Source organism: Papio anubis, chromosome X (assembly GCF_008728515.1).
Source record: "Papio anubis isolate 15944 chromosome X, Panubis1.0, whole genome shotgun sequence".
NCBI classification, from domain to species: Eukaryota; Metazoa; Chordata; class Mammalia; order Primates; family Cercopithecidae; genus Papio; species Papio anubis.
The window spans coordinates 125,858,672-125,882,734 of NC_044996.1; the positions used below are offsets into that span (position 1 = coordinate 125,858,672).

Here is a 24,063-nt window from a genome sequence, read left to right on the forward strand (position 1 = left end):
ATATACAAGTCATTTATCACATAGAAAGAATCCATACGGCAAAATGAGAACATGTTGAGGGGGAAGTAATACAATATTTAGACTCCAAAATTGTATCTCCAGCAGGGATATTTGCAAAAACAATGAACAGATAAGCACACAAATGGATAGCTAATGGGGGGAGGTTTCTTGATGTTTACACACTCTAATCCTGTCCTGTGAATTGCAGCCGACCCCCTTGTTGTGGGCTGTACCTCATTTGGTCCTGTGTTCTTGCTCACAAATGCTGGTTTTCAGTTAATTAAAATGTACACCGGGGATCTTCCTCCTCCCCCACCTTTTGGCTTAAAAATACCATTTTATGGAAAACAGCAGCAACAACAAACAAAACCATTGTTTTAAGGATTTGATTCTGAAACATGTTAGCAGTTTATAATGACCTTTCTATATTTTGTCTGTTTTCATTTAACAGTTTCTTCCTGCACTGAGACTTCCTTATTTGAATGACTTCAACATTTTATGAGATTTTATGTGAGCAAGTGTTTGGTGTATCATTCTTATGGACTAGGAGGCCACCTTACCTGTAGGAAGATAATGCACAATTGGCTAATAGAGAACAACATTTGATGGCGTACTTTCCTTTCAAGGGCATGGTTATGATCAGGAGTTACGTAGTAAATGTTCAGGAGCTATTCTACACCTCTAGAGGCTTTCAGAGACAGGTTAATGATAGAGTTTAGTATTCCATAAAATATTCTTTGAATCCTGCCCTTTTATGGCATAATTGATATACTGACCATCAAAGGAAGAATGTACACCCAGAAATTAACTAGACACAAATAGGCTCTTCCTTTTAGGAACATGATTATGGGCAGAGCCTGGGAAAAAAAGAATCTGGGGAGGTAAGTGTCCATGTTGTCTTGCTGATAACTATTTTATGACTTCCAAACACATGCCACAGAAGGTCAAAGAAAGAGTATCATGTCCCCCATGTTCTTCTTTGGAAAGGTATTCAGGTTTGGGAAAACAATGGTGTTTAAAGGAGAGAAGAAGGGCTGTAGGTTTGGGGGATTCTGGCCTCTGGGAGGACGGCTTCCTTTCCCTCTTTAACAAACCTGATCATCTTGCTAGTGAAACCGTCTTAATGTCAAGTTTGGTTTAATGCTTTCCTAGAGAAATATGTCTGCATGCATTTATTCCTTGTGAAGCCATCCAAAAAGATTTAATTCTTTGGCAGTTATAATTTTGTGTGGTTTCTTTAATTGCTAATTTGTTTAAATGGCTTTTAGCTTTACAGTTTCCCTTTAGGAAATGTTACTTTCATTGCTAATTGCTAATTGACATGAGTCATAGAGATTGGAGGTACAGTATGTGGTACTGACTGGGTGGGGAGGCGACAAAGTGGGTGGGAAGGGTTACTATTGCACAGGCTACGGCAAAACAAATTTGGATCAAAACTAGGCTCCCGGCTAAAGAGGGGTGAATTTCACATGTACGAAGATACCTGCTTTGGAATTAGATTTGCCGAAAAGTTGTTTTGATTCACATCTTAAAATTAAAAGTAAGGAATGGGGAGATCAAACAAAACTCAGAGCCAGTCAAACTACTCAACATACTGAATACAAAAGCCTAGTGCAAGTTATCCTGTGTCCAGTCACACTTTTAGAGGTGGTTCCTGGCCGGTTGTGAAGTTCTTCTTCAGGGCTCTGGCTGATTTCTGAGCTCTTTCTCTCCCCATTCCCCCTCTTGACAGGTTTAAGGGAAACCACAGGCTCTGAGAGTGATGGGGGTGACTCAAGCAGCACCAAGTCTGAAGGTGCCAACGGGACAGTGGCAACTGCAGCAATCCAGCCCAAGAAAGTTAAGGGAGTGGGCTTTGGAGACATTTTCAAAGACAAGCCAATCAAACTAAGACCAAGGTCAATTGAAGTAGAAAATGACTTTCTTCCGGTGGAAAAGGTATGTTCGACAGTTTCTATTTGATTTCAACATAATGTGGAATATCCAGAAGTACGTTGTGGGGTTTGGTGCCGGAAGCTTCCAATTCCTCTTTTAGGATTTCCGTGTCCTCATGTACTAGCTGTTTGTCCTGTCTCCTTTTTTAGCTCTCCCTCTATGTGGGAACGACTTCCCTCGAAAGGCTCATGCTCTAGTTTGCTGCTTTCTTTCTTGCTGATCTCTCTAGGGAATGTTTCTCAGGATGACTTTTCAAATGGACCAGCACTTCTCTATCTGCTTCCCAGAAAAACCCCTTATTCCTGGACCCACCTAAGTGCATGACCCTGACACTTTTCAGACACTGTCCGGTCTCTCTCCTCTCCTTATACATTTCTCTAGTGCTTTGTGCTTGGGTGTGCTGACTGTGGTTCTGCACTAGAGTGAAGGAATTGTGCACCTTTTCTCTAAGAGTTAGTTGGAGATAATGTCAGACTGTTTAAAGGAAGTCTCCTGTGGGTGTGAATGATGGAGATGGCCTGTGCTGTGACTCCCTGCGTTGTTCCCTTCAGGAAGCTGGCTGTTTGCTTCTGCCTCTGGTTCTGGGCTAGCAAGAGGCAGGCAGCATGTTGCTGCTGAGTACGTGGTTACCACAGCAACACACCCAGAGCCCTCGCGCTTGTGGCTGCCGATGACGTCTACTGTGGTATACTTCTAAGCATTGTAGCCTTGCTTAGGAGTTGATAAATACCGTGGAATTTTCCAGATTATAATAAGCTACACTCGTGCTGTGCTTAAGGAATGTTTGTTAATTTGATCTACTGCTGAAATGTTTGCTTTGACGTCTGTGCCAGCAGATTTGGGGAATGGGGTATTGGCAACCTCTCTAATTCAGGTTTATGGGTGACTTTTAAGTGTTTTTGTTTGTTTGTTTGTTTTTGGTGGGATAATATTTTAAAGGTTGCATCATCTTCTGCAGCTGTAGGACATCCACCCCTCTACCCACCCTCAGCAACCTTGCCCAGTGTCAACATGCATTAGAAACAGAATCTGAAAAGGAAACTTTTCGAACACTAAATCCCTCTAGAGATGAGTCAGGCAGAAAGGGCAGATACCTAGAAATTAAAAACTGTTTCATTTAAACTCTTTTTTTTTTCAATGTTGAAGTTTCTTTCAGCCAGCATTGTTCCTTTTAGCAATCAATATATATTTTTCAAGATCTGAAAACTAGTGTCCCAGCTCTTGAGCTCACTTCTGTTTCATATGGTCACATTCAGATTCCCGTAAACATTTACAAAAGAGCAAGTCCCCATGTTGGAAAGGAACAATGGATGCAGTTTTTCTTCATTTTATTCAAGTGGTTGAAGTGAAAATGACCATTGACTCAGTCAGCAAACAGTTTATTCCTTTTGTTTGTTTTATGATTCCTGGCCTTTATCTTCTTCATGTAGGAGGACAGTGTGTGTGTGTGTGTATGACTTTAATTATTGCTATTAATATTAGTTTTAGCTACCAATAATAAATTGAATTACTGTTGATAGCAGTGTCAATGTCAAATATAATACTTGAAAGTTTTTATCCCAGTACATTTCTTTCCTGAACCTCAGAGCTGTCCAACTGCCTGCTTACTTCAATATCTCCACTTGAAGATCTTAAATTCATATCCATTTGCCTAAACCTGAACTCATCATCCTCCTCCAACTGCTCTACCCACAGCTTTCCCCATCTCAGTTGAAGGCAGTGCCATCTCCCACTCCTATTGCTCAAGACAGAAACCCTTAGGTTGTCCCTGACTCTTTCTCTCAGCTCTGCCTCCTAAGTGTGTCCATCATCCACCTAGGTCTCATCGCTTCCACTGCTCCTTCATAGTGATTTCTGCTTCTCCCCATCCCCCTACAGTTTAGTCTTAAGAGCGAAGCCAGGGAGAACCTTTGAAAACCCAAGTCACATCATGCTACTCATCTGCTCACACCCCTGCCAAGGCTTTCCTGAGAAAAAAAGTGGGACCCGATCCTCATTACTGCTGGGACTTCCTCCCCCACTGCTCTCCCTTCACTTTCTTCATTCTGGGTCCTTGCTCTTCCTCAGACATGCCATGCACACTCCTACGGGGGGCATTTGCTGCAGTGGTCTCCTCGGCCTGGGCCATTCTGCATCTACCTGCCCACTCGGCTGCCTCCCTTTCCTCCATGCCATCTTAGCAGAAACCTCACGCCGTCCCCCTTCCTGGCACTAAATATTTTGTTCTCTGTGGCACATACCATCTTCTAACAGATTTATTTTTGTTGTATCTATCACTTATTTGTTTACTAATCTATGTGCTTAGAACAGTTCATGGCACATTGTAGGTGCTCAATAAATATTGTTGAATGAATAATATTAAAATCTATGTTAATGCTGCACTTTAGAGATTACAGACATCTCTAGAATGAGAGTATTGGGTGAGATAATATAGCACTTGTATAGTTGAAAATATATCAATTGTATAGTTCACTGCACCTCTGTGAAGCAGAGAGTTGACTTACTGCATTGATATTGGTGCCATGAAGTGTTAACTTCATCAGACACACATATGTGTGTGCGCATGGGTGTTGAACATCCCTAATCCAAAATCTGAAACGCTGCAAAATCGAAACTTATTGAGGACCAATATGATTCTTAAAGTAAATGTTCATCAGAGCATTTTGGATTTCGGATTTTTGGATTAGGGATGCTCAACCTGGATGTATTCTGCTGATATTCCAGAATGCAAAAAGAAAAATTATTCTGAAATCCAAAACACTTCTGGTCCCAAGCATTTCAGATAGGGATATTTGACGTGTGTGTGTGTGTGTGTGTGTGTGTGTGTGTATGCATTTGTGTATGCATCTTGATTCCTGATTTGTCTGCAGAAAAACCATGTGCTGGAAGCTCCCTAAACCCATTTCTCATGTGGAGCCTCTGGGGAAAACATAAACTTCCCAGCCTGCTTTCTGGGTGTGGACAATTTTTACAACATCTAAGACATTTGAAACTATCTCCACCCTGTGTTGTTGGCGCCACGGATAGTTGCATAGATTTATGGATCCATCATGTTATTGTACAACCTGGCACAAGAGCCAATAAGTGTGATACTGTTTTATTAGCATACAACCTGGCTTTCATCACTTTTGAGATGGTTTTGTGTCTAAGATTTATGTCTAAGGAAGAAAGCTTCCTTTGAGAATTGAGCTCGTTGTTTTGATTTTTAGAAGCACAAATTGGATCTTGTGTGATAGCATTCAGTAGGTGAGGCTCAAGTAGGTCTCCTGCTCAGGCTGGGACAGTTGGCCTTCTGAAATGTCTGGCTTGATAACTTGGATGAGGGAAAAAGGGAATCTGACCATTATTAACAGATGTGAGCATCATATTATACTTTTCATTTGTGAAGTTTATTTATTTATTTTTGAAACAGAGTCTTGCTCTGTCACCTAGGCTGGAGTGCAGTGGCACAAGCTCGGCTCACGGCAACGTCTGCCTCCCAGGTTCAAGCGATTCTCGTGCCTCAGTCTCCTAAGTAGCTGGGATTACAGGCGCACACCACCACACCCAGCTTAATTTTTTTTTGTATTTTTAGTAGAGATGGGGTTTCACCATGTTGACCAGGCTGGTCTTGAACTCCTGACCTCAAATGATCCACCCACCTCGGCCTTCCAAAGTGTTGGGATTACAGGTTTGAGCCACCATACCTGGCTAAGTTTGTGAAGTATTAAGATCCACTTTTCTGAGTCAGTAGATAATCTTGTGCTTATCTTATATTTTAATCTATATTACCCTACCCAGAGTTAATGATTAGATTATATACCAGGAAGGATATTGCATAACATCCCTCCACCAACTGTGAATAAATAGTTCATGTAGGTATTCTTGCTTCTCTTATCAGGCTATAAGGAAGGATTCCATTTATGAATCTTTTAAATACCACCAAGTGGGTATGTCTCTGAATGATTTGTTGAATGTACCATTTAACTGAAATATTTATAGCTGAGATGATTTAATGTCTGGGACTTGCTTCCTATAGTCCAGAAGATGAAAGAGGGGAGCATAGAGGAGACGTTGATCATGAGTTGTTATTTGTTGAAACTGGATGGTGTATACATGGGGGTTCATTACACTCTATTTTTGTGTATGTTGGAAATTTCCCTTGAAATAGGTTAAATGGGGGGAAAAAAAGAACCTTGGAGAAACATGTACCATTTAAACCAAGCTCGGATGTCAGTATGTGCTGTATCAAAATAATGGAAAATGCTATGTGGCTAAAGATGAACCAAGTTTAACCTTAGAAAATTATAGGGCCATAGTACTATCGTCCTAGCTGATTGACCTCGGCAAAGTTGGCCTCAGCTGGGCCATCTGTAAAATGGGAATACTTTTTTTTTTTTTTTTTTTTACCTATCCTACCTCACAGAACTTAAAAAATACATACCTGAAAATACTTTCTAAATGTGACTCATTTCAGCTAGCATGTATTGAGTGCTCACTAATTATGCTCAGTACTGACGATATAGTGGTGAGGGAGACCACGTCACTGCCCTCAGGGAGCTACAGAAAAGTAAATAAACAATAATAATAGAGTATAGGAAATGCCATAATCAGGCTGAGAACACAGTGTTGTGCTGTAGGAGCCCTCAGGCATTGCAGGAAGTGGTGAGTTATTAGGGAGGCTCAAAGGTGTGTGTTCGTTCATGTGTGTGTTTACCAGCTTCTTACAGGAAGTGATGTTGAGGCTGAAAACCATGGGTCCAGTAGGCATAGAGTTATTAAGGTAGGGAGAGCAACATCTATAAATGCCTTGAAGGGTGAAAGAGATAGCACAGATGATGTGTAGAGGCTCCAGCAGGATGTGGGGAAAGAAGCAGGTCCCAGATCATGAAGAGTCTTGTGAGACTTATTAAGAAGTTGGACTTGATCTTGAGAGCAATGGGAAACTATCAAAGTGTTTTAAGCAAGAGAGTGACATGATCAGATAGGTGGTTTAGAGAAAGTATTCCAACTGCAGTGTGGGGAGTGGATTACAGAAGACAGGGTGAGTAAAATTCAAAAGAGGTAACAGAAACATACTGGCTTTCCTAATAAATAGCCCCCCACTCCAAATCTAGGTTCTAAACCAGTTAATTAGATGAGTGAGTGAATGGATAATCAAAGTATTTTGCTGATTTTTTTTCATTATAGATATCCAGTTGACCCAGCACTCTTTATTGAAAAGATCATCCTTTCTACACTGCACAGCCCTATCACCTTAGTCATAACCTAAGTGGCTATATATAAGTGGGCCTATTTCTGGACTCTGTTCTGTGGGTCTGTTTTTCCTTGTGCCCATTCTATGCTGTCTAGGTATTTATTCCTCTTCAAGATTACCTAAGTTATTCTTGGCCCTTTGTATTTTAATTTAAATTTTAGAATCAGTTTGTCAATCCCCCATCATCATCATCAAAAAAAAAAAAAAAAAAAAACCCTCCTGGAATTTTGATTGAGAGTACATTGAATCTGTAGATACTTTTGATGACAATTGGTACCTTTCTAATTCATGAACATGGTATATCCCTCTATTTGTATAGACCTTATTTTATTTTGTGAAATGTTCTCAAGCTGAACACTTATGATTTGTGATCTCGCTATGCATATGTTTTACTGCATGTCATTACTGATGAAGGCAAAGTTGGAAGATATAGATTAGTGTGAGAGACAAATGGGCCTGCCAGCTGATTCCCAGAATTAGACAGATTTGCCCACACAATCTCAGCAACATTGGACTAACTCAGGCCAATGTGAGATAGAAGAACCTGCCCCTTGAGGAACAGCACAGAAGGCTGACTTCCAAGGGGAGGAAAGATAAGAGCTAAGCTGAGCATGCCCAGTATATTTTTCTTAAATTCACCTATCAGATAAGTAATTTCACTCTCCCAGGGAAGGATACATAAAGGGGAAGAGAATGGCAGGAGTGTCTAATTGTGTCCAGAGAGCATCCATTTGAATTTCTTTACATAGAAGGGGACATCAAGGTAAGGGATGTTTTAACAGCTTGAACTATTGTCATGGAGGGAAATGGATGGTTTGGGGAAATATTTTGAAGATAGAATCAAGTTTGATAGTATGTGGGGGATAAAGAAGAGGGAGGACTTGAAGATGGTGCCTAGGGCAACTGGCTTAAGCAGCTGAGTACTATTTTCGGATTAGAGACACTGGAGAAAGAAGATATTTGGGGAGGAAGGACATGGGTTAGACTAGCTGGATTTGGAAGTTTCTTGTGGCACTGTATCAAGTAGAGGCATCCAGCAGGCAGATGGATAAATAAGTCTGGTGACTGGGAGAGAACTGTAAATGTAGGTTTCAGAGTCATCAGCCTAGAGATTGGGTTGAAAGACTCTGAGCAAGAAGGCAGCCCAGACAGGATTGTTTTCTCATGAGTGCAGCTGGTACCTCTGTCTCCCACCTGTGGACCTGAGAGGGAATTTCCTCATCAGGCTATTTTCCTGTGACCCCAGCCTGGCCCTACTCTCTTTTTCCAAACTCCTTCCCTTGTTATGAGTCACTTAGATGATCACTTCTGACCAACCACTTAAGGAAAGGAGTGTCAGGTATTACACATGGATAGGTAAGTTACAGATACTCGAGTGAGTCTCAGGACCTAACCTGACATGGCTTTATATAGAATAATGCTGGCTCTTTGGTGCCAGCGGATTCCATGTCCTAGCCCTTTAGGCACTACCAGTCTTGGCCGACTTAATTATTTGAAAAAGCAGTCTTTTTTGCCTTGCTGGAAAAGAGATTTCTAAACTTCATGGTTTACCAGGTTGGTTGTTTACTGGATTCCCTACAGATAAATCTTTCAAGAAGCTTCTTTCCCATGGTCTTCCTGTCTTAGCTGATTTCCATTAGTGACTTCTGACATCTCTCTCTTGAATTCTGTCTACACTTTCTAAAAGGTGTTGTGTTTGTAACAGTCTCTTTTTCAACTCTTGTCATCTTGAATCTCATTTATAGAATTATAGTCACCCAAGTTAATGCCTTTATGGTATCCACATTGTAGCTTTCACCTGTGACAGATAATTAGAATTAAAATTGTGTATAAATGAGAGTCACTAATCAAGTTTTTAATTAGCCAAATTACAGTAAGAGAATTTAAATATTTTCATATGTATCCCAGGTAGTCTTTTTTGTATTTAATTTTTCTGGGTACATAATAGGTGTATGTATGGGGTACATGAGACGTTTTGATACAGGCATGCACTGTGAAATAAGCACATCATGGAGAATGGGGTATCCATCCCTCAAGCATTTATCCTTTGAGTTATAAACAATAAAATTATACTCTAAGTTATTTTAAAATGTACAATTAAGTTATTATTGACTATAGTAATCCTGTTGTGCTACCAAATAGTGGGTCTTATTCATTCTTTCTATTTTTTTATGTATCCATTAACCATCCCCACCTTCCACCCAGCCCCCACCCAGGTAGTCTTTTTATCCATTCTAGTAAAAATGTATTAAGCTGTATAATCATATAAAGTTAAAACATGTCAATAAAGTGATGATCTTTGTTCCTTAAAAATGAGAGATCTATGTTCTAATCCTTTGAAGACTAGAAATAAGCTCTACAGACCTCCAGGAGCTAATGAGATATACTCTTTGACTGATTAAACACCAGGGTCAAAACCTTGTTGTGATTATCTGAGACCTAGAGTATTGGCTGTCCCTCATTTTGGTTGAAAAATAAGATGGTGTCTCTTGAGTTGTTGGAAAACCTGTGGTTTTTAATGAGCAGATGGTGTTAAGATGCCCACTGGTTACCTGGGTTGAATGAAGTGTTTGGGATTTTCAGACATTCTCCATGATGTGCTTATTTCACAGTGCGTGCCTGCATCAAAACATCTCATGTACCCCATAAATACACCTATTATATACCCACAAAAATTAAATAAAAAAAAAAATAAAGAAGACTACCTGAGATACATTTTCAGACTTTGGCTTCTTTCTCCTCAGAGTATCTCTGTTTTGTTTCCTGATCTGGAAAAAGTAAGGAAGGAGGAGGGGAGTTGGTCAGGAAAGGGAAACAGAAACAGTGAACCAGTATTACAGGATTATTCTTTGTCATGTTGGGTGCTGCTTTCTGTTTTGTATATGTTTGACGTGAACTTTCTAAAACACTCAGCCTAGCGTATTGTCTAAGAAATATTTAGTTGCGGCCCGATTGTCACCAAGAATCATGTTCCCAGAAGGTTTTCAAATTGCGTTTTTAAAAGTATAGTGGTTGGCCGGGTGCAGTGGCTCAAGCCTGTAATGTCAGCACTTTGGAAGGCTGAGGCGGGTGGATCATGAGTTCAGAAGATGGAGACCATCCTGGCTAACACGGTGAAACCCCGTCTCTACTAAAAATACAAAAAAATTAGCTAGGCGTGGTGGCATGTGCCTGTAGCCCCAGCTACTCAGGAGGCTGAGGCAGGAGAATCGCTTGAACCCAGGAGGAAGAGGTTGCAATGAGCCGAGATTGTGCCACTGCACTCCAGCCTGGGCGACAGAGCGAGACTCCTTAAAAAAAAAGAGAAAAAAAAAAAGTATAGTGGTTATTAAACATGGAGGACAGATAGCCCAGGTTCAAATCTCAACTCTGCCTCTTCCTGGGACAAGTTACTTAACCACTCAGTGCTTTTGATTCCTCATCTGTAAAATTAGAGTAACAAGAGAATCTACCCCAGAGGCTTGTTGTGAGGATTAAGTAACATGTAATGGTTAGAGAAGTGCCTGGCACATAGTAATCACTTGATTAACGTTAGTTATTATTGTTGTCCTTATTGTTATTAAAGTCGAAAGAGTACCTATAAATGACAGTACATTTTCCAGGGTTATTTCTTTATTGTTTATTTATTTTTTATTTTATTTTATTTTAATTTCGAGGCAGGGTCTTGCTCTGTCATCCAGGCTGGAGTGCAGTGGCAACCTCTGCCTCCTAGGTTCAAGCAATTCTCTTGCCTCAGCCTCCTGAGTAGCTGGGATTATGGGTGTGGGCCACCATGCCCGGCTAATTTTTGTATTTTTAGTAGAGACGGGGTTTCACCATGTTGGCCAGGCTGGTCTTGAACTCCTGACCTCTGGTGATCCACCTGCCTCAGCCTTCCAAAGTGCTGGGATTACAGGCATGAGCCACTGTGCCTGGCCTCTTTAATTTTTTATTATGGCAAATTTCAAACTCCAAGAAGTACAATGGAATTTTGCCATATCTGTGTTGGCTGTTTGTTTCACATCACCAAGTCTTAAATGTCAGCTGCTAGAAAGTAAGTGCCATAATTTGGGACCTTGTCTGTGTTAGTCACCATTTACTGTTTATGAAAATAGTTGTTAAATGATAGTTGGCCCTCAGTAAATATTTGTGGACTGGATGAATGAAGATAGTGTTTTGTGCTAATCCAATTCTGGTTGGGATCTGCTTGTGGTCTAGCTAAGATTCACTCTTCCATTTGTTCATTAATTCACTCATTCATTCATTCACTGAAGCTTTATTGAATGCCTTTTATGAATCAGCAGTGTGAAGCTTTATTGAATGCCTTTTATGGATTAGCAGTGGTAGCTCTGGGATTTCTATGTAAATGAACAAAGGGGTGGCAATCCATTTGGAAAGGGATTGGCTAAATGGCATGTCTAGATGTTTTATTTGCATAGTAAGTACAGTTTTTTTTACCTGACAGGTTATTTATTTGGGGTGGAGTAGGTCTGGTGTGGTTCATCTGAATGGAGTTAACACCTCCTGCCCTAAGTCACACCTTGGATCAGCTGTCATATACAGGCTTCTCATTTAATGCTTTGGATTGTCCCTACATTGGAGAGAAGGGGGTATGTATAAAAGTCATTATAATGTAAGGGGAAAGACTAGCAGAGGCATGTCCAAAGCATCAATGAGAATAGAAAGGAAGAAACTACTAACTTTCCTTCAGGTCAAGAAGGAAGGGATGGGGTATCCTGAGTCTCTTTTTAAGGAAAGTGGTATTTGAGCAAGGTGTTAAAAGATGTTGGGAATTCGTGGTACTAGCAGTGTGTGTGTGAACAAGGAGAGAGCATGAGTATATTGAAGGAAGAGGTGGGTTAGGCTGGGGTGCAGGGGCCGTGGTGGTGGTAGTGGAGGAAGTGGGCAGCTGAAGGGGAGGCAGTGCCTCTTCCTGCAGGGCTCTGCCAGCCCACTCACAAGCTGCCCTTCTTCTGGTTGGGCGGGCAAGTTGGTGAAGGAGTTCAGTTGGGCAGCAGCGTGATCAGATTTATACTTTAGAGAGATAACTGGGGAGGTGCCGAGGAATGTGGACTGGAGATGGGAGAGGAAGTAGCTGGGAGACTTGCCAGCCCCAGGGCTCCGTGGTTGATGACTAATTGGCCAGGCACCAGGAACTTCTAGTAGCTCTTGGAAAGGGGCAGATGGGCCCACCTCATGCACACTCTTTAAGCTGGATCGCCGTTGCCTGGGTTGGCAGCAACACTGACAGAAGAGCCAAGTTTCCTTTCAAAGAAAATTCTTTTGTGTATTTTGGGAATGAAAAAGCCAGAAGTCAGCATTCTACTATCTTCATTAATAGATAGGCTAAGAAGATAGAGACAATTTTTAAATTTTAAGTTGAGAGGGCCTTGTTAAATAGATTTACATGATATACACATGGGCATAAACATGTATGACTATAAGTCACAGATATTTATTGTGATTGTTTATTTATATATACCTTTACATTCAGCAGGTTTACCTTTCTAATTAGTTTTTTAATCAACTTTTAATTTTAGAGTAGTTTTAGATTTATGGAAAAGTTGTGAAGATAATAGAGTTCCCACATACCTTACACCCAGCTTCCTCTTTTGTTAACATCTTGCATTAACATGGTACATTTCATATTATCTTTTTTTTTTTTTTTTTTTGAGACAGAGTCTTGCTCTGTCGCCCAGGCTGGAGTGCAGTGGCACAATCTCGGCTCACTGCAACCTCCGCTCCCCGCCCCCGATTCAAGCAATTCTCCTGCCTCAGCCTCCTGAGTAGCTGGGATTACAGGCACCCGCCACCACGCCTGGATAATTTTTGTATTTTTAGTAGAGACGGGTTTTCACCATGTTGACCAGACTGGTCTTGAACTCCTCACCTCAAGTAATCCACCCACCTTGGCCTCCCAAAGTGCTAGGATTACAGGCGTGAGCCACCATAGCTGGCCCATATTATCATTATTGACTAACGTCCGTGCTTTATTCAGATGTCCTTAGTTTTTATCCAGTGTCCTTTTTCTGTTCCAGGATCCCATCTAAAATACCACATTCAGATTTCTCATCTTGTTAGGCTTCAGCAATTTCCCAGACTTTCTTTATTTTTGATGACCTTGGCAATTTTCAGTTTTGTAGAATGTCCTTAAATAAGCATTTGTCCGAAGTTTTTCTCATGAGTAGATTGGAGTTGTGGGTTTTTGGGAGGAAGGACACAGAGGTGAAGTGCTCTCATTACGTCATATTAATTCCATACTTATCGATATAGATGTTAACCTTAGTCACCTTGGCTGACGTAGGTGTTAGTCAGGTTTCTCCACTAGAAAGTTCTGTTTTTTTCCCTCTTTCCATACTTGACTCTTTGGAAAAAGGGTACTCTGTGCCCCTCCCACTTAAAGAGTGGGGAGTTTCACTCTACCTCCTTGAGGGAGGAGTATCTAAAGAAATGATTTGGAATCCTTCACAGGAGATTTGTTTATTCGCCTCCATCCTAGTTGGGTTTTGATAAGGTAATTTTTTATCTGTTCTCTGAATTCCAAATGCTAATTCTGTAGCAATTGTATTTGTCATTTACCACCTAGTGACATCACCTATATTTGTGTGTATATGTGATAAGTAAACAGATTTATGTCTTATTTACCCAAGGAGACTGTAAATTTCTTGAGGACTGGGACAGCATCTTATGTAAAGCCCCTTACAGAGTTGGATACAGTGTAGGCAGTTAATAAATATTAAGCAAATAGTTTTTAAATTAGTTTAATTAAAAATTTAAATATTGACCATAATTAACTGAAACAGGTCATCAAAGTCTAAGTATATGAGAAATGTGGTAAGATAAGGATACTATTTACTTGGCATCCTGATTTGTGAAATTATCCTGAACTTGTAATTGTGGCTAATATGATATTTACTGTGTGCCAAGCACTTTTGTAAGTACTTTACAGATATTATTTAATCTTCCAGACAGCCCTATAGGTTGGTGCCATTATCCCCATTTTATAGATAAGGAAACTGAGATGAACAAAGGTTGAATAAGTTGTTCAGGATCACAAAGCCAGGAAGTAGCTCAACTGGAATTTTGATCTCAAACACTCTGGCTCCAGAGTTTTGAACATTTAACCACTGCGCTCTAGATTCATTGAAGTGGCGATTAAAATGGTATCTCTTTTGGGGGAAAGAACAAGATTGTGATTTAAATATTTCATTCCAGCCTGTTAGGATACTCCTGATGACATGGCAGCAATCTTGCTGTATTTTTCCTAGGGGAAGTATTTCCATAAAGCCACGGCTGTTTTTCCTTCTTCAGTTTGTGTGTGTGCGTGTGTGTGTGTGTGTGTGTGTGTGTGTGTGTGTGTAATCTTTGTGTAATGCAACTAATTATATTTGCTTAAAATACAGGCATGTTCATGATTGGTATGTCATATACAGACTATATTCTAGATATCCCTCACTCTCTAGCCATATGATCTGTTGAAAGATAGTGGGCTTTTTATTTCTTCTCTGGCATTTTTAAACAGAAGTGATCACTAGGTCTTGCCAAATAAACACTCCCTCAGTGTGTTCCTTGTCCAAATGGTCACACCTGGGGGCCCCAGAAGGGAGCCCAGATTGTAGCAGCAACATAGGCGAGGGAGGAGGACTTCTCGCGAAGCCACCCAAGCCATGAATCGGCCCTGGCTTCCTGAACCATAAACAAATGCGAGCTTTGTTCTCCCCATTCCTCGTTTGGTCCCAAGTATGACTCAGGGTTAGGCTGGGTCCTGAGGCTCAGTGCTGTTGGAAGGAAGTGGGAGGATTCCAGGGGAGTTCTGGGACCTTTTCAAACTGAAGAGAGGAGGCTGGCTGCATCATGGGAGAAGAGGTATTCCTTTTTTAATTTTATTTTATTTTCTTTTTTGCTTTTAGAGTTGTAATAAATCCACTTAACCTGTATCTTATCTGTATATAACATTTTGTAGCAAGACTGGGTAATGGGTTTGCATTAGTGGGTTGAAACAATGTGTGTGCCAGCTAGGATCCCACAGAGGGGAGCTATGGATAAGCTGAGGAGGAACCTATCGAGTATACGGATTATTTGCTAAAGCTGAATGTTACTCTGGAGCTATTTAGCTGTTTTAATCCCTCCTGCTTTGGTCAATTTGGCCATTAATTTTTACAGATGTTTCCAATCTCTCTGTGTCTTGGGTTTTCATGTGCTCATATTGCAGAGAGAAATTTAGATGGGCAGTTTGCACAAGCAGTAACTGTTACACCATATCACAGAGATGTTTAGCAATTACAGATGTTTGTGCAGTAAACAAATCCAGCTTGCTTTTCAGGTTAGCTTAGGAGAGAAGGGTATGTCCATGCAGAGCAAGCCAGCTGTGGGGCGTTTCACTCTTGAGGGGCACCGACATTTGGAGTTTTCTTTGTGAGTGGAGCAGCTGTGAGTACTGACTTCTGGGTGCTGTTGAACTGCTTTTTTATGATAGAGGTAAAGATATTTGGCTAGTTTGTAGTGCTGGGCATTTATAGGTATGTACTCATGTATAGAGAAAAATTAAGACACTAAATTATTTTGATTTTCTAAAAGTTTGCTAGAAATAAGTGGTCTTTTTTTTCTCTGTGAGTTGTTCATATTTGTCTACCTAAAAGCAGAAGTCTGTCATTTTCCAAACACAAAATTCCCTAAATAAACCACAGGATAAGTAAGGCTTAATGTGTGTCATATGTCTTGCATATCCCTGTCTCTCATTGAAAAAAATTTTTAAGGGGGGAATTGATGAGGTCTATAAAATATGTCCCTTTATGTCTTTTTCTATTGGCTTTAACTTATACTATTTTCAAAATTACAAAAAAAAAAAAAAAAAAAAAGCGTGGCGAAAAGGAAACACATTGTTTTAACTTATCATTTTAAGAGTAGGGGAACTTCTTGAAAGGTTTTTAAATGGCATCTGTTGCTTGCCTAGAAAGGAGGACAGAGGCAGATATATGAGGAGAGTGCTGTTTAGGGGTTGGCTAGAATAAAAATATATTCGTAGGAAATGACTCGAGAGGATTTTCCTAGGGAAAGATAGCTTATGTTTGCTGATCTTATGCTGGATGTCTTTGTTCTGAGTTCTGATGAGTAGAAATCTGAATGAGATATTTATATGCAAAATTAAGATGGTGAATCTTCCTTGGGGAAATGAGTGAAAGCATGATTGATTATAAGGTGTGAAAAACATGGAAAACTCTCAGCAGCTAGGGCCTGGAGATGGAAGAGGAATGGTAACCCCTGGGGGGCCTGACAAGTTTTGCCTTGGCCACATGATGTCTGAGCTACTTGTTGCACTGGTGAGTGCTCCCTAAACCCTGTGCTTGTTTGTTTCTCAAAATGGAAATAGCTCTGTTACTTTTCTCATTACAAGAGCTCTTTGTAATGATAATAGTAATAATAATAATAATTCTTCAAAGTTGAAGACTACAAAGAAATAAAATAGAAATCACCCTCAGCCAGGTGCAGTGGCTCATGCTTGTAATCCCAGCACTTTGGGAGGCTGAGGCAGTTGGATCACTTGAGGTCAGGAGTTTGAGACTAGCCTTGGCAACATGGCAAAACCCTGTCTCTATGAAAAATACAAGAATTAGCTGGGTGTGGTGGCATGCACACCTGTAGTCCCAGCTACTCGGGAGGCTGAGGTGGGGGAATCACCTGACCCTGGGAGGTTGAAGCTGCAGTGATCTGAGATTGTGTCACTGCACTCCAGCCTGGATGACAGAGTGAGACCCTGTGTCAAAAAAAAAAAAAAATTACCCACAATCCTATCATTCAGGAGCAACCATAGTTAACATTTTTTATGTATCCTTCCAGACTTTTTTTTTTGAAAGAGTCTCACCCTGTCGCCCAGGCTGGAGTGCAGTGGTGTAATCTCGGCTCACTGCAACTTCCACCTCCCAGGTTCAAGCGATTCTGCTGCCTCAGCCTCCTGAGTAGCTGGGACTACAGGTGCCCGCCACCATGCCCGGCTAATTTTTGTATTTTTAGTAGAGACAGAGTTTCACCATGTTGGCCAGGCTGGTCTCGAACTCCTGACCTCAGATGATCCATCCGCCTTGGCCTCCCAAAGTGCTCAGATTACAGGTATGAGCCACCACACCCGGCCTCTTCCAGACCTTTTTTTGAGCCTGAATATGCATGCAGTACACACATCACTCTTCATTCAATAATGAAGTCATATCAAATGTTGCCTGTTTTTAAAAACTTAATATACTGTGGGACCCCTTTTGCTGTCAGATAGCCTCATGATTTCCCTAGGGTCTCTGTCCCTTGTAGAGATGCAGCACCATTTGTTGAAGCAATCTCCCAAGGATAACTATTTAAGTTGCTCCCCCATTTTTAACATTAAAGACAACGTTCTTGTATATCCATCGTTGTTTCTTCCCTGATTATTTCCTTAGGCTGAATTTTTAAGAGAGGAATTTCTAGGTTAAAGGTCAACTTAATTCTGGCTAGTTTTGTTTTTAATGAAAATAATTCAAGTATATGGTAAAAGAAAGAAAGAAAGAAAGAAAGAAATCCCAACAGAACAAAAGTAAGACTTTCTGAATCCTATACACTTAACTTTACTTCCTGGTGGAAATCATGGTAAAAGTTATATGCACTCTTGTAGATATGTGGAATTGGTTTTTTATTGTTGTAAAATATATATAACATCCTAAATTTTACTACCTTTACCATTTTATGCTTTGTTTTGTTTTTTGAGACAGAGTCTCACTCTGTCACCCAGTCTGGAGTGCAGTGGTGTGATCACAGCTCACTGCAGTCTTGACCTCCTGGGCTCCAGTGATCCTCCTGCCTCAGCCTCCCGAGTAGCTGGGAGTACAGACATGAGCCACCATGCCTAACTGACTTTTTTATTCCTTTTTTCTTTGAGATGGAGTCTCTCTCTGTCGCCCAGGCTGGAGTATAGTGGCGTGTTCTTGGCTTGCTGCAAGCTCCGCCCCCCGGGTTCACGCCATTCTCCTGCCTCAGCCTCCCGAGTAGCTGGGACTACAGGCGCCCACCACCATGCCCGGCTAATTTTTTGTATTTTTAGTAGAGACGGGATTTCACCGTGTTAGCCGGGATGGTTTTGATCTCCTGACCTCGTAATCCGCCTGCCTTGGCCTCCCAAAGTGCTGGGATTACAGGCGTGAGCCACTGTGCCTGGCCTTTTTATTCCTTTTGTAGAGACAGGGTCTTACCATGTTGCCCCCAGACTGATTTTGAACTCCTAGCCTCGAAGGTTTCTCTCACCTCAGCCTTCCAAAGTGCTGGGATTACAGGCATGAGCCACTGTGCCTAGCCACCTTAACCATTTTTAAGTGTGTAGTTCAGTGATATTAAGTACATTCATATATTTGTGTAACCATCATCACTATCCATCTCCAGAACTTTCTCATCTTGCCAAAATGAAACTCTGTACCCTTTAAACAATAACCTCCCATGCCTCCTATCCCTGACTTCTGGCAGCCACCTTTCTTCTTTCTGTCTCTATGAATTTGACTAGGTACTTCACATATGTGGAATCCTGGGATATTTGTCCTTTTATGACTGACTTATTTCACTTAGCATGATGTCTTCAAAGTTCATCCATGTTGTGGCACATATCAGAATTTCTTTTCTTTTTAAGGCTGAGTGTTATTTCATTCTATGGATATAATTCATTTTGTTTATCCATTCATCTGTTGATGGACATTTGGGTTTTTTCTATCTTTTGGCTATTGTGAATAATGCTACAATCTTCATTGCCATACCAATATTTGTTTAAGTTCTTGCTTTCAATTATTTTAGATATATCTCCAGAAGTAGAATTGCTGAATCATATGGGAACTCTGATTTATATTTTTTGGGGGAACTGCTGTACTGTTTTCTACAGTGGCTGCATTGTTTTACATTCCCACCAGCAATGCATGAGAGTTCCAATTTCTCCATGTCCTCACCAACACTTGTTATTTTCTGTTTTTTTTTTTTTTCTTGTAGCCATCCTAATGGATGTGAAGTGGTATCTCACTGCAATTAGAGTTGGTGTTCGTGTTGCCTGTCACTGAGGGGGAAGGAAATTATTATTATTCTCATCTTGAAATGATGAGTTGGGAAACAGTCTTAGAATCACCATTAACTAGCTGATCAGTCATGTAATCTGAAGAGACTACAAATTGCTTAAAGGAAGAACACAGCCCCACTGTTCACACAGCCCCAAAGAAAAAAATGAGTGGAGTGCCCAGGTAGTTACTTGGTTTCAGAGGTTTAATGGTGACCAAGACTGCTGCTTTTCATGTTGCCCAATCCACTTACCTGAATCTATAGTCAAAGGTTTACTGGAGAGTAGATTTAAAACAGTTATCTTGAAAAAAGATGAATTTATCTTTTGTGCAACTGTTATTAATAATTCTAAGCAATGGTATGTGATTCATCTTATGTGGTGGATAAAGCTAGCTTTGTGATTGATTTTTTTTTTTTCCTCTTCACCTTGTACTCTGGAATTCCTTAGGGGTAGAAAATGAAAGTCCATTTTTTACAAATTATTTGCTGAATCGTTTATGTAATAATTCAATTGGTAGCCTTTAGTGGAGTGTACTAAAGTCTAAGTATTTAATTGTGACCCTCTTTTGTTCTTTACTTGTATTAATAATTGTTTTCATAATATTTATATCCTGAAGTATGCAGATGCATTTGGTTCCTGAAATCCAAGGTTTTAAAAATTTGAGTGGCCATTAAAAATATCGTGTCTTTGTACATAGCTGTCTTTTTCTCTCTGATATTCTCACTAGTTGTAAAATGATATTCTAGCCAACTGGGTTTCGGTGGGATGGAATGAGTTTAATGCTATATAAAAACTGGCAACTTTAAAAGAAGCTATCCAGCTTACTTTGACTGCATGGTGGTGTGTCTTTTCTTACATTTAAAGAATTTAGATCACAGAGATCAGTCAGTCAGCAGCCTGTTTTGTACTTCTCTGTGGCATTGGAGGCCATTTAAAAGCTACAGGATGACAGCCTTATTCCCAGCTCAGGCTCTTAATGTTGGAGGCTAGATCCCAAATAAATGTATAGCCATAAATGCTCTAGAAACAAATTGAAACATCATAATAAACCTCTAATAGATATTACACCTCTAATAGATATTTTTTTCTCTCTCTAAACCCGACCTATAAAATGAGCAATTCACAAAATAAAAGTGTGCTGGAATTGCCTCTAAAAGACACTTCTTTATCAAAAGGCCATCCTCAAGCCATTTTACGAATGCCCTGTGACTTAGAAGTGTCACCTCAATTAAAGTTATCCTTGAACTCTTAGGAATCAAATAGGCATGGTTTGGTAAAGTGAAGGCAGAAAGTTGAGGTCTGTATCACTCAGAAGTTGTATTTCTGTTTTGTCATTTAAAATGAGGAAAGTAGAAATGATAAAGATGGATTTACTGCCTCATTTTCTTTTTCTTCTTTTACTTGCTAAGATTTTTCACCCACCAGTGACTTTAATATATTTTGCTCCATTTGTTTTGGTAACATCTGCTCAATCTGTTCTTTTTATTTTGAATTCTTAGTTGGGTTCTCATTTTCTCTCTCTATTAGAAGCAGCTTTTCTGGAACTTCTTGGGTACCTTTTCTAGACTATTCACAAAGTCGATAACAAGAGGAGTAATTATGTAAAAAGTGTCAATATTTTTAGATCCTAGAGTGGTCCAAAACTGTCCTCTTGATGTAGTGCTTAGCATTGTCTAGTTACTACATTGGAAGAACAAGATGCCTTGTATATTTTAAGTGTCTAATCATGTATTTATTTTGCCTCAAACCCTGTTACTCCCTTTACATTCAGGCATTGTTAGAAGCAGAGAAAGTAGACGTACAATACTGTTGTTTTTTTCAATTCAGAAGAGGCTAAAACATTATGAAGCTGGTAACTCTATGCCCACACATGGAAATAATCTGCCTGAGCAATTCCTGTCACAATATCAATTTGCAATAGAGGTGAGCAGAATGTAATTCATGGACAACCTTGCTGTACTTTCCAGTGAAGGGTTATAGGATCTCTGACATTTTGGTATGATTTTTGTATGCAGTGCCCAAGATTTCAAGCAACTCTAGGTTTCTATGATCTTTAGTCATAGGTCATTTGGCAGGAGAGGAGAAAAGTGGTCTGGATAAGAGATGAAAAGGGGTCTTGAGAAAATTAATGAGACGCTGAAAGAGATACAGCTGGGTCAGGGAGTGATCACTAAGTTTCCAAGTAATAAAATTTGTTCTGTGGGGCCGTAGAGCAGCAGTGTGTTTGTGCGTAGCCCAACCCTGACTTTTCTGTATCAGTTGAAGATTGGGAGTTGATCATCTTGGCATGAAATTGAGTGGCTAGAAAGAAGTAGGGGTAGTATCCTAGGGGGTGATGACATAAGGCAGTGACGATGGTTAAGAAATTAGAAATCAGGAGTGGTAGAGAAACGGTGGTCATTGCAGTAGAGAGAGACGAGTAAACGGAGTCCATGAGGAAATATATTATGTAGGATTTGACAGTTGACTGTTCTCTGGTCTCTCTGGTGACTGAGAGAGAGGAGCCCCATTGATTGATTGATTGATTGAGAGAGGGTCTTGCTCTGTTGCCCAGGTTAGAGTGCAGTGACATGATCATGGCTCATTGCAGCCTCCTCGACCTCCCAGGCTTAAGCAATCCTCCTGCCTCAGCCTCCTATGTAGCTGGGACTACAGGTGTGCACCACCATGCCCAGCTAATTTTTAAATTTTTTGCAGAGGTGAGTTTTTGCCACATTTTTCAGGCTGGTCTTGAACTCCTGGCGTCAAGTGATCCTCTTGCCTTGGCTTCCCAGAATGCTAGGACTACAGGCGTGAGCCACTGTGCCCAGCAGGGAGCCCCATTTAACTTGAAGCATGGTGATCAGGTTGGAAATAATGGAGAAGTAGCCAGTAATAAGGGTCGATAAACTATTCATTGTCCTATGGGGGTGAGTATTTGGAAATCTTTTACTGAAAGTCCCTATAAATTTGGGTAGATAACCAACCGAAACCTTTATGTTTGAACTAGATAAAATGTAATATCTCAGGAGTAGGGAATGTGTTGTCAATTCCAACAGTACCGTTCCTGATCTTTGTCTTCCTTTGTCACCATGTTCCATGAATCTGTATTGTGTTTTCTCTGTGCAGAGCCTATAGCAGGTCTTTGTGGAAGGCACAAAGAAGAATTGCTGCTCTCCGGAACTTATAAGTGGAGAACATTGAAATGAACATTCTGCATTGTAATAGAAAAGGACAAGGAATTTCTCAAGACCAGAAAAATGTATCAATTGGGATATTTTACTGTGCACATTGTCTTCCCTACTCTTCTTAAAAAAAACCAAAATATCCCTCTTAAAAAATAACATAACCACAAAAAGCACCATTTAAGAAGCACATGATTAAAATAGGTGATTTCATGTTTTGTTTTGTTTTTCAAATGAGGATTTTCTTTTGCATTTTTTGTGGCTTGGTGCATTTGTGTGTATTACAGAGAAAGCAGAAAATAATGGGGAAATATTTTAGTACAGGAAGATGAGAACATGCAAAATGAATGATGAAAGACTTACCATTTATTCAGATAATAAGGATTTAATTTGCCTAAAACTCAGGCATCTTAAAAGAGAACTTACAACCCTAAGACTCCTGTTCCTCCCAAGACTTGCTATTAAACTGAAGTTAAAATGAATGAACGAATGAATGAATATGAATGACTGCCAAGTACAGACTATATTGACCTTTTGCTTCACCAGACCGGAATTTACTCTACAAAAAGTTTCATCTTAACTGCATTTACTGAATCTGTCCCCACCCCAAACTTGAATCCCATTTTTTAAAAAAAGTCAGTCATGGTTTTTGAAGTCAGCAAAATCAAAGTATGTTCATGTTAAGTGGAGATGCTTGTCAAATAGCTGAGAAATGAAAGTATCTGTGAAATCTGTGTAATTTTAAAATTATGATATACTTAAAGTAAATAGTTCTAAGAGTAACAAAAAAAAAATGGAACCTCAAAATTTGGGGAGCCTGGTTTTCATCACACTTGTTTTTTCTCCCACTTGAGAAACTGTAATTACTTTGATTTGTGTTTCAAAAGAATTTTTACTTACGAAGAACTAGAGAACTGCTAGAAAACTGAACAATTAAGCTATGGATCCTATGCAAATAGATGACAACCTTTAAATCAATACTTCTTCAAATACTGGGAAATGAGGAATCTATAAGCATTATCCTTGAGCATATATGAAAAACGTTACAAAGTGAAGTTAACTCTTTTTTTCAGTCCCTTACAGATGTATGAATAAGGAATTCATGGGTTTAATTAGAAGACCAGGAAATATGTTTTTGAGTTTGAAAACATTTGATACAATGTCTCAATACTTTATGTGGATCAGCATGAATTGGAAATTACTTTACATCGTCTACTTAGTCACAAAGATATTAACTGTAAAAAACTATAAGTAAAGGGTGATGATAAATGGCAGGGAATATTCTATATGGGTGGTGTCTTTCGAATTACTGTCATGACTCATTTTACATCTGATGTTCTTAACGTCCTTACTAATAACTTGGAAAAGAAAATATAATGACACACGAATGAAAGCTGCATGTGATTTCTAGTTGGGAGATGTTGCAAACCAAATCAGACCTTATGGAAAGACATCAATAATGTGGAGGGGTAGAACATCATTTTTCACTACCTCAGTGTATGCTATTTTCTTAGAACTTTATTTTTTCTGGCCGGGCGCAGTTGCTCACGTCTGTAATCCCAGCACTTTGGGAGGCCGAGGCAGGTCGATCACCTGAGGTCAGGAGTTCAAGACCAGACTGGTCAACATGGTGAAACCCTGCCTCTACTAAAAATACAAAAATTAGCTGGGCATGGTGGCACACGCCTGTAATCCCA

At 40.0% G+C, this 24,063-nt stretch overlaps 1 protein-coding gene across 13 annotated transcripts in view; it reads left to right on the top strand.

Annotated features, from left to right (window-relative positions):
* SH3KBP1 (SH3 domain containing kinase binding protein 1) overlaps window positions 1-24,063 on the top strand; it is a 355,843-nt gene that overhangs the window by 197,628 nt on the left and 134,152 nt on the right. For 11 of the 13 annotated variants that reach the window (XM_017953930.3, XM_021933130.2, XM_021933128.2 and 8 more), the window contains one exon: window positions 1,733-1,938. In XM_017953930.3, coding sequence (XP_017809419.2) covers window positions 1,733-1,938 — 206 coding nt within the window. Of the gene's footprint in view, window positions 1-1,732; window positions 1,939-13,041; window positions 15,017-24,063 lie in introns of those variants that run through there. The other 2 variants (XM_031660482.1, XM_009197303.4) reach the window with 2 other exon arrangements.